The sequence below is a fragment of the Indicator indicator genome, chromosome 15, assembly GCF_027791375.1.
Source record: "Indicator indicator isolate 239-I01 chromosome 15, UM_Iind_1.1, whole genome shotgun sequence".
NCBI classification, from domain to species: domain Eukaryota; kingdom Metazoa; phylum Chordata; class Aves; order Piciformes; family Indicatoridae; genus Indicator; species Indicator indicator.
In genome coordinates, this window is record NC_072024.1 from 451,091 (window position 1) to 459,943 (window position 8,853).

The 8,853-nt window shown below is 59.0% G+C and overlaps 2 protein-coding genes across 3 annotated transcripts; both read left to right on the plus strand.

Moving 5' to 3' along the window:
* The first annotated feature begins 144 nt into the window (after nucleotides 1–144).
* MBD4 (methyl-CpG binding domain 4, DNA glycosylase) lies at nucleotides 145–5,517 on the plus strand. Its single transcript, XM_054387571.1, has 7 exons — nucleotides 145–173; nucleotides 342–581; nucleotides 2,750–2,913; nucleotides 3,449–3,583; nucleotides 3,805–3,954; nucleotides 4,823–4,926; nucleotides 5,380–5,517. The coding sequence occupies exons 1-7, from the start codon at nucleotides 145–147 to the stop codon at nucleotides 5,455–5,457; spliced, it is 900 nt and encodes a 299-aa protein (XP_054243546.1). The 3' UTR covers nucleotides 5,458–5,517.
* Nucleotides 5,518–6,350: 833 nt separating this feature from the next.
* Nucleotides 6,351–8,686, plus strand: RPL32 (ribosomal protein L32). Of its 2 annotated transcripts, none has more exons than XM_054387239.1 (4): nucleotides 6,351–6,382; nucleotides 7,195–7,295; nucleotides 7,462–7,643; nucleotides 8,522–8,686. In XM_054387239.1, the coding sequence occupies exons 2-4, from the start codon at nucleotides 7,200–7,202 to the stop codon at nucleotides 8,649–8,651; spliced, it is 408 nt and encodes a 135-aa protein (XP_054243214.1). In that variant the 5' UTR covers nucleotides 6,351–6,382; nucleotides 7,195–7,199; the 3' UTR covers nucleotides 8,652–8,686. The 2 variants fall into 2 exon arrangements, with proteins under 2 accessions (XP_054243214.1, XP_054243215.1); XM_054387240.1 differs by lacking the exon at nucleotides 6,351–6,382 and adding an exon at nucleotides 6,638–6,641.
* The last annotated feature ends 167 nt before the right edge of the window (nucleotides 8,687–8,853 follow it).

Sequence of the window (8,853 nt, forward strand, 5' to 3'; positions counted from 1 at the left end):
GCCGCGCGCGCTTGTTTACACGCGCGCCACCGGCGCCACGGGCAACGCGCACGCGCCTGGAGCGTCCCCGGTCCGCCGCCACGGCAGGGGGCGCCGGCAGCCGGCGGCACCGGCAGCGGCGTCAGGTGACTTAAGGCGCCCACGATGGCGGCGCCAGGAGCGGCGGGCCGCGGGTAGGTGTGTGGGGCGGAGAGGAAAGCGCAGAGCCCACCGGTGGGATGGGGGTGATGGCGGCAGGTGATCCCCGCTGGGCAGTGGCAGGCCCGGGGCCTGGCAGGCCCGGGGCCCCGGAGTCCCCCGCTCCCAACAGGGCCCCGCCGAGCATCTCCTTCCCCATGCAGCCTCCCGGGTGGGAGCCCAGACGAAGCGGTGGTGGAGGCGGCTGGACGGCCCGGCCCTTGCCTTAGCGGCGGCGGCACCGGCGGCACCGGCGGCACCGGCGCTGCGGCGGAGAGGAGCCTGGCAAGAAGACTGGCGGCTGCGGCGGCTAGGCCCAGTGCCGCCCTCAGCGGCTGGCAGAAGGTGGCGAGGCGGCGGCAGTCGGGCAGGACGGCAGGGAGGATCGATGTCTACTTTGTGAGGTGAGGCCGGCGGGCTGCTTGCGGAGGAAACCTTGGAGAGCTGGAGAGGGACCTCCTACAAGGGGTGAAGGCTTTCAGCTGAGAGGAGAGGGCTGGGGTAGATGTAAGGAACAAATCCTTCACCGTGAGGGTGCTGAGGCACAGGGACAGGCTGCCCGGGGAGGCTTTGAGTGCCTCATCCCTGAAAGTCTTCAGTGCCAAGGTGGGTGAGGCCTTGAGCAACCTGGGCTAGTGGGAGGTGTCCCTGCCCACGGAAGGGGCTTGGAACCAGATGAGCTTTAAGGTGCCTTCCAACCCAACCCACTCCGTGGAGTGGAGGGCTGAGCACTGCCTGCTCTTGGGCAAACCACTTCTCTCATCCCCACAGTGCAGACTTGCAGGTGCACATGGCATGAGTGTGCCACGCAGGGAGCTCCATGTGTGCAGGACTGGCTGTAAACTTCTTGTGTATACCTGCCTGGGTCAAGGCACAGAAAATTCTCAACTGTTTTTGATGCTTGTTTTTTTAAACACTAGAATAGATGTGCTCTAGTGCAGAGCAAGAGAATGAGGAAGGCATCACTAATTGGTTTGTTTTTCATACCACAGCCCTGCAGGACATAAGCTGAGGTCGAAAAGAGAGCTTGTGGAGTATTTGCAGAAAACTGGGGAGACAAAGCTGAAAGCAGAAGATTTTGTCTTTGCAGCCTCACCCCAGAGGAGTCCCCGAGCAAGGGTGAAGAGATGCAGCAGAAAAGCTGCAGGAACTGTTGCAGGGGCTGAGGATTGTCACAGCCACGTGCAAGGCCTCAGCGTGCAGAACAGTGCTGAGGAGAGAACTGGAAAGGAGCCCCAGGGAGAGGCTTCTCTTACAAGTGGAGCTCTGACCACGAAAGGTTTAAACCCAGGGGAGTGTTGGAAAACCACAAGAGAGCAGCAGGCACGTGGAAAAAGTGGTCAGAGTAAGGGAAGTGGCAAGAGCTCTGGAGAGAGGAGTCAAGCTAACAGCCATGCCAAGAGGCACAGAGGAGCATGGAGCAGGCAGGAGGAAGGCGCTGGGAGCAAGAAGCTCTGCAGGAGGAGAACCTCACGTGTGGCTGCCAGCCAGGGCACAGCCACTCAAGACACAGATCCCATGGGTGCAGGGGCAGCTCTGCTGACCACAGAGAGGGCACAGGCAGGCAGGCAGCTGGACTCTGCCATGGCTCACTCACAGAGGACACTGGGCAGCCCAGCACAGGAGTCTGTGGAGAAGGGTCCTGATGATGCATCTTCTGCAGCACTGGAGGAGAAGTCCTCTGCACTGGGAACATGGAGAGAGAGGGCTCGAGGGAGCCTGGGTAAGCAGGGGGTTGGGGCTGATGCCAGGTGCAGATGAGCTTCACAGTGCTTACGGTGCCAGGGGTACCTGAGCCTGCTACAGGGGTTCTACTGCGCAGGCAAACTGTCCCCTTTCAGGTCAAGCTGCTTCAGCATCTGAATCTGTCTCATTTCCTTGTAATAAAATCACAGAATCACAGAGTGATAGGGGTTGGAAGAGACCTCCAGAGATCAAGTTCCACTCCCCTGCCAGAGCAGGGTCAGACAGGAACACATCCAGGTGGGGCTTGAAAGTCTCCAGTGAAGGAGACTCCACAACCTCGCTGGGCAGCCTGCTCCAGGCCTCCAGCACCCTCACACAAAGAAGTTTTGCCTTGTGTTCAGGTGGAACTTCCCAGGTTCCAGTTTGTGTCCTTCGCCCCTGTTCCAGTCACGGGACACCCCTGAGAAGAGCCTGCCCCCCTCCTCTTGCCCCCCACCCTTCAGATATTTACAGACATTAATAAGATCTCTCAGGCTACTGCTCTCCAGCCTGAAGAAGCGTTTCACTTGGTGCAGACTGCAGCTGGAGCTTGCTCTGCTGCTCCCTCCAGCTGTGGTGCAATCTGTTCCCCTCATTACCATGGCTGCACTGACGCCCTGGGTGCTCTTGCACACCCTGGATGTCGTTGGTCAATTTAATTCACCAAGAGTGTCACTTCTGGCCTGTTTTGATGTGCTGGGCTGTGTGGCAAACACTGAATTCCTGGTTGCCGCTTGAGCTTTTTCCTCAGACTGTGGCAGAGTCATGGTTTGTCTTCCTGAGATCTTCCACAGAGTTGAAATGCTGGAGTGAGTCTACAGCATGTTGATGTTCCGGGCACCTACAGGAAATCCTGGCACTTCCTCACAGCACAGTGGGGTGACAGCAGAGCACCTGGGGTTATCTTTGTCATTGTACAGAATCACTTCTTTACAGGAAAGTCTATACTACGGACACAAGTGGACAGGAGGAAGACAAGCCCCTATTTTTCAAATAAATGCAGTAAAGAAGGTAGGAATCCTCTGGGCAGATGCAGCTCCTCCTGGGGGTGGCTCAACATCAGGGTGGGCTGGCTATGCGCAGGTGGCACTGGGGAGCTTGGCCCACATTGAACCTCGGGGTTAGTGTCTTGCAAACAACTGCTGGAGTATCAAACACCTCAGCAGCTCTGCCATGGCTCTGGTGTGAGTGTGTTTGGGGAAGACCTCTTCAGGCTGTTGAGCTGCTTCCCCTGCCAGGGTGAGCCCTGCCCCCCACAGCTGCTGCTCTGCACGTGCACAGGAGTGCAGTGGTACCTGAGGAGAGTCTCTGTCCTTGAAGCATGGATGTAACATGCAGCCAGAGGCCACTCACAGCCAGCCCTCACCTGGCCTTCAGCCCCCTGCGGTTCTCTGACTTTGTGTGGGACTTGCCATGGCCCCATCCATGTACAAGGCCCCCACAAAGATCAATCTGCCTCTGAAGCTCTTAGTTTTGTTATTTTCACTTAAATAGGTGAATTATATTTTACTTCCCAATAAATTTCCCTTATTGCCTCTGTACACAGCTTTCAGCCCACCCAGAAGGAAAGCCCTCAGAAAATGGATTCCTCCACGTTCCCCTTTTAACTTGGTCCAAGAAACACTTTTCCATGACCCCTGGAAGCTTCTCATTGCAACCATATTTCTCAACAAAACTTCAGGTAAATGGAGCAGTGCAGCTTCATGTGGTGTCAGTGTTGGGGTGGTGGCAGAGGAGGCAGCACAGCTGCCATTTATGGTGCCATCCATGAAAGCGTGAATGTGTCGATGTGACAAATCATCCTTCATTGGTGGCTCTTGGTTTGGCAAAGCTCACCTCAAGAAGTGACCAGAAATCGGAGTTCCCTGTGCAGTGTCTGTGGACGGTGGCTTCTCTCTCTAGGCAAGGTGGCAATTCCTGTGCTCTGGGAGTTCCTCAAGAAGTATCCTTCTCCAGAAGTAGCCAGGGCTGCAGACCAGAGAGAGATGTCAGAGTTGCTCAAACCTCTTGGCCTCTATGAGCTCAGAGCCAAAACTATCATCAGGTTCTCAGGTAGGTTTTCTGCAGATGGCTGTGGAGGAGTCTGAATTAGGCTGGAGAGACAAAGCATTGCTGAGCTCCCTGACTGCCTTCTGTATGGCAAATGGTTCATTTCCTGCAGCTTTGGGTTAGGTTGGGCTCACACCATGGGGGTGCTGAGGCACTGTAACAGGTTGCCCAGAGAAACTGTGGAGGCTCCAACACTGGAAGTGTTCAAAGGCAGGTTGGATGGAGCCTTGAGAAAGCTGCTCCAGAGGAGGTGTCTCTGCCCATGGCAGGGGGTGTGCCTTTAAGATGCCTTCCAACCTTTAGGTGTTCAAGAGGGGATTGGACGTGGCACTTGGTGACATGGTTTAGTAGTCATGAGTTCTTGGGTGACAGGTTGGACTTTGATGATCCTTGAGGTCTTTTCCAACCTTATTGATTCTGTGAACCCAAACCACTCTGGGATTCTCTGTGCAAAGCTGCTGAGAATGAAATGCCAGGAACACAATGAGCTCCACAGGAGATCTTTGCCCAGGAGGCTTCCCTGAGTAGAGAATGACACAGACACCTGCAAGGCTGCTTTGTGCCAAGGCAGCTCTGCCCTGTGCTGTCACAGGTCCTGCAGAAGGCCCTTCCAGCCTGGGTTTTTTCAGTCACCCTGCTGTGGTTTATACTGTGAACTGAGTTATTCCTTTGCAGGCTCTGGGGAGAGAGTTGGAATTAAAATGACCCTCAGTGATTTCAGAGGTGTTTAAGGTGTGCCCCACAGGACTCCCATTGCCCGCGCTCCCCAGGAAATAGCCCAGAGCTGTGTTTGGCATGGCAGACGCTGCCCCACGAGGCGTGTGGTATGGGCAGAGCAGTGGCTGGGCACTGAGGCCTGGCTGTGTTGCAGGCGAGTACCTGAGCAAGCGCTGGCGCTACCCCATCGAGCTGCACGGCATCGGCAAGTACGGCAACGACTCCTACCGCATCTTCTGTGTCAATGAGTGGCAGGAGGTGGGTGCTGTTGCCCACTGTGGGGGCCTGGCCCTGTGGGATCCCTGAGGCAGAGAAAATGCAGCTTACCTGTTTTCAGAATGGTACTTCCCCAGTGCTGAACCCCCAAATGAAGGTGGCTGTCACCTTGAGGGTTTTTTTCTGCAGTTCTCCACCTTCACTGTTTCTCCTCTTGTTCTCGTGATGCTCAAGTTCCCTGTGATCCTGGCATCACATCATTGGTGGTGGGGCCTTTGCTATGGCAGGGGGCTGAGGAGCAGCTGAGCTGTTTTGCTCTCCAGCACAGTCTCTTGATTCACAGCGAGTGGGTGGTTTGGGGGCTGACCAAACACGGTACCCCATGGTTTACACTGCTCCGAACAAGGTGTGGGGGAGCCAGAGCCCAGACCAGAGCAGGGGGTGCTGTAGGAGTCAGTAGTGGAGCCGGTGTTGAAGGCTCCTGCTGTGTTTCAGGTGCAGCCACAGGACCACAAGCTGAACGTGTACCACACGTGGCTGTGGGAGAACCATGAGAGGCTGAGCATCGGCTGAACGTGGGACAAGCATCAGCTGGGCAGGGGCTGAATGGCAGCAGTACCTCGGGTGCCCGCAGTGCTGCTCTGTCCCCGAGTTCTCTGTTTATGCCTATTGACACCGGCTCGGGCCGCCGCGGGCCTGGCCTCTTTAACCTCTCTCTTTTAATAAAAAGTATCCCAGGTTTTGTAGCATGTGCTCGTGTCGGGTACGGGCTGCGGCAGGGGTAGGGGCGAGGCCTCGCTGTTGTACCGGCGACGCTCGGCTCCGCCGCGGAAGCAGGAACCGGGGGCTCGGGCAGGGCCGTTCCGGGGTCCTCCGAGCCGCCGCCTGCCCCCGGGCCGGGTCCGAGCAGAATGCGCTGCTGCCGCTGTCCGGCCGGCCCTGGCCCCGCGGCTGTGACAAGTGGCTATTGCCACCAGTGGGTTCAGATCGCTTCTTTGAGCGCCTCACCCCAGCAGGGCTCGCTTGTCGCTGCTCAGCTGAAGACACACCGCCTGTACCCAGGTCATTGCCGTCGCACCCACGCCCGAGCGGCCGCTGCCGTTCCCGAGTCGGCGGGCCCGGGGCCTGGCGGAGCGCCCCAGCTGGACGCCAGGTGGCGCCACCCGCCCAGCGGCACTGGCGGAATCAGCGCTCCCGGGCATAGCCGGCGAAAGTGACGTCAGGCAGGTCCTGGCACCCTTGTATCGAGCGCACGGTTCTAGACGGGGTACGAACACGGACCCTTTCTCCCGGGACGTCCTCGCTGAACAGAATGCTCTAGACAACGGCTTTCGGCCGCGGGCCGGTGCCCCGCGAAGGGCCGGTGCCAGCTCTGGGCAGCCCGGGCGCTGTACGGGCCTGGTAGGACCGTCCGCGTATCCCATAAGCCCCTGCGCGCGGCCCCCTCCACCCCCCTCTCTCGACGGCGCCCGTGGTGGACGGCGCCATCGCGCTCCCGGTGAGTCCTATCCGCTGCCATCTGCTCCCATCCCCGGCGCTCCACCACCTGGGGCACGGCACGGCTGTATCCCGCGGGCACACCCCCTTCCCTCCGCTACCGGTTCGCACTGGGCGCGGGCATCCTGCATGGGGCGGGCGAGAAAAGGCTGCCGCCGGGTGGCGAAGCGTGTACCGAGGCCGCGGCGTGGGTAGCCGCGGCGTGGATAACCATAGTGTTATAACTGGATAACCACGGGAGCGGCGGCTGCGCGCTCCCGGCCACGCAGCGGGGCCGTGCGTGGGCCGGGAAGCGCTGGCGCTTGGCCCTCGGCGCGTCGCTGCGGCAGGGCTCGTAGGGACGCGGCCGGCGCTTCGCTGAACCGGAGAGTTTGAGGTGAAATGGTTTCGGTGTTGGTGCTGAGGAGGCTGCGTCGGCTGGCGGACCTGAGCAAAGGCTGCCGTGGCTGAACCCACCGGGGGTTGGCGATGGGCGAGTTTCGGTCACTGCGGGCCCGCAGAGCAGGAGTCGCAGTTGGGCTAGGAGGGCTCTGGGGCCGGTCGGGCCGCAGGACGCGTGGGGAACGTAATGGCAGCGAGGGCGGTTGCCGAAGGGCCTGAGCAAGGCAGCACCTCTCAGGATCGCATCTGGAGAGCTCCCCGTGCTCTTCCAGCTTCGGAATCGGGAGGCAAAGCCACTGCAGGCCATACCCATTCCCTCGCCCGCCCCGTCAGTGGCCTGCGAGTGGAAGAAGAGTCTGCCACATGGGCTGGCGCCGGGAGCAAGGCACCGCTGCTTCAGGACCCTTGCTCAGCCACTTCTGCTTCTCCTAGGCACCATGCCCGCCCTCAGGCCTCTCGTGAAGCCTAAAATCGTCAAGAAGAGGACCAAGAAGTTCATCCGGCACCAGTCTGATCGCTATGTCAAGATCAAGGTAACAGGGCAGGGGAAGTCGGGTGGCAGATGGATCCTGGGGCAGTCAGAGGTGGTGGCCTTTAGGGCTGGTGGGGACTTGCAGGGTCTATTTTGGTTGTCACCTCTGGGCAGATGTTTTCAGGCTGCTTCCTGCAGCTGTTGAGTATTGTCTGTCGTTTGTGCAGCGGAACTGGCGCAAGCCAAGGGGCATCGACAACCGCGTGCGCCGGCGCTTCAAGGGGCAGATCCTGATGCCCAACATTGGCTACGGCAGCAACAAGAAGACAAAGCACATGCTGCCCACGGGCTTCAGGAAGTTCCTGGTCCACAACGTCAAGGAGCTGGAGGTGCTGATGATGAGCAACAAGTGAGTGTGGGGCCCGCATGCTCCCTGTGCTTGTGGAGCCACTGCCCATCCCTGAGTGGCATCAGGCTGGGGGGTAGAGAGTCAAGGGAAGATGAGGGATGGCCTTGTGGTGCTCTTCAAGGTTGTCTCAGGCTTCCTTAGTGTTGGTGCTGGTGCGCATCACATGTGCTGGGCTGAAACGTGCTGGTCAGTGGTGGTAGGCAGTGCTGGCCCAGTGTCACTTTGATTTGGGTTATTGAGCCTGGAGAAGAGTCCAGGGACCCCTGAAAGGGGCTGAGCAGGAAACTGGGGCCAGACTCTTGAGCAGGGCCTGTGGTGACAGGACAAGGGGGGATGGTTTGAACTCCAAGAGCTTGAGAGTGGAGAGAAGGGAGAAATGTTTGACCCTGAGAGTGGGGAGAGCCTGGCCCAGGCTGCCCAGAGAGGTGGGAGCTGCCCCATGGCTGGCACCATTGCAGGTCAGGTTGTTTGTGGCTGTGAGCAGCCTGCTCTGGTTGGGGATGTCCCTGCTGGCTGCAGGGGGATTGCATTAGATGACCTTTGAGATCTTTTCAGCCCAAACCATTTGTGATTGTATGGTCAGAAGCACAGTACCAGGTCTGTTCAGACGCACGCTGCAGCTGCTTGAGGCACTCCTAAAACAAAGTAATGAGGAGTTAATTAGCAGCATTTGAAGGTGCCCCTCACTCCATCTGCAGCAGGAAAAGCAGCAGGTGGTGAGCTGCTGCTGTGGGGCACCACAGGACTGGTTGGGCATGGCGGTGAGGGTGGCTTTTGCGTGGTGATGCTTTGGGTGCTCTTTGGCACTGCCAGGGCCAGCTCTGGCCAGCTTGGGTGTGTGCTGGAGCTGAGGCTGACCGGAGATCTGTTCCTGCCAGGTCCTTCTGTGCAGAGATCGCTCACAACGTGTCCTCCAAGAACCGCAAGGTGATCGTGGAGCGTGCAGCCCAGCTGGCCATCAAGATCACCAATCCCAACGCGCGGCTGCGCAGCGAGGAGAATGAGTGAGCCCTGCAGCCACCCTTAAATAAAGGGTATCACCAACCCAGGCTGGCCTGCTACTGTCCCGCTTGGAACAACCAGGGCAGGGCTGGCCTGCTGCTGGCCTGCCTGCAACACCAGGGCAGGGCTGTGGCTGCTGCCAGTGGGGTCAGGAGGCCCTGGGTGGCCCTGGCACAGCCTGGCTGTGCCCAGCAATGTGCTTGTTTGC

Excerpts from the sequence above, each read along its gene's own strand:
- MBD4 (XM_054387571.1), top strand. The coding sequence starts at position 145 with ATGGCGGCGCCAGGAGCGGCGGGCCGCGG. Across the intron at positions 3,584-3,804 it reads ATTTCTCAACAAAACTTCAG|GCAAGGTGGCAATTCCTGTG; the intron begins GTAAATGGAGCA and ends TTCTCTCTCTAG. Across the intron at positions 4,927-5,379 it reads GTGTCAATGAGTGGCAGGAG|GTGCAGCCACAGGACCACAA; the intron begins GTGGGTGCTGTT and ends GCTGTGTTTCAG.
- RPL32 (XM_054387239.1), top strand. The coding sequence starts at position 7,200 with ATGCCCGCCCTCAGGCCTCTCGTGAAGCCTAAAATCGTCAAGAAGAGG. Across the intron at positions 7,296-7,461 it reads ATCGCTATGTCAAGATCAAG|CGGAACTGGCGCAAGCCAAG; the intron begins GTAACAGGGCAG and ends TCGTTTGTGCAG. Across the intron at positions 7,644-8,521 it reads GTGCTGATGATGAGCAACAA|GTCCTTCTGTGCAGAGATCG; the intron begins GTGAGTGTGGGG and ends TGTTCCTGCCAG.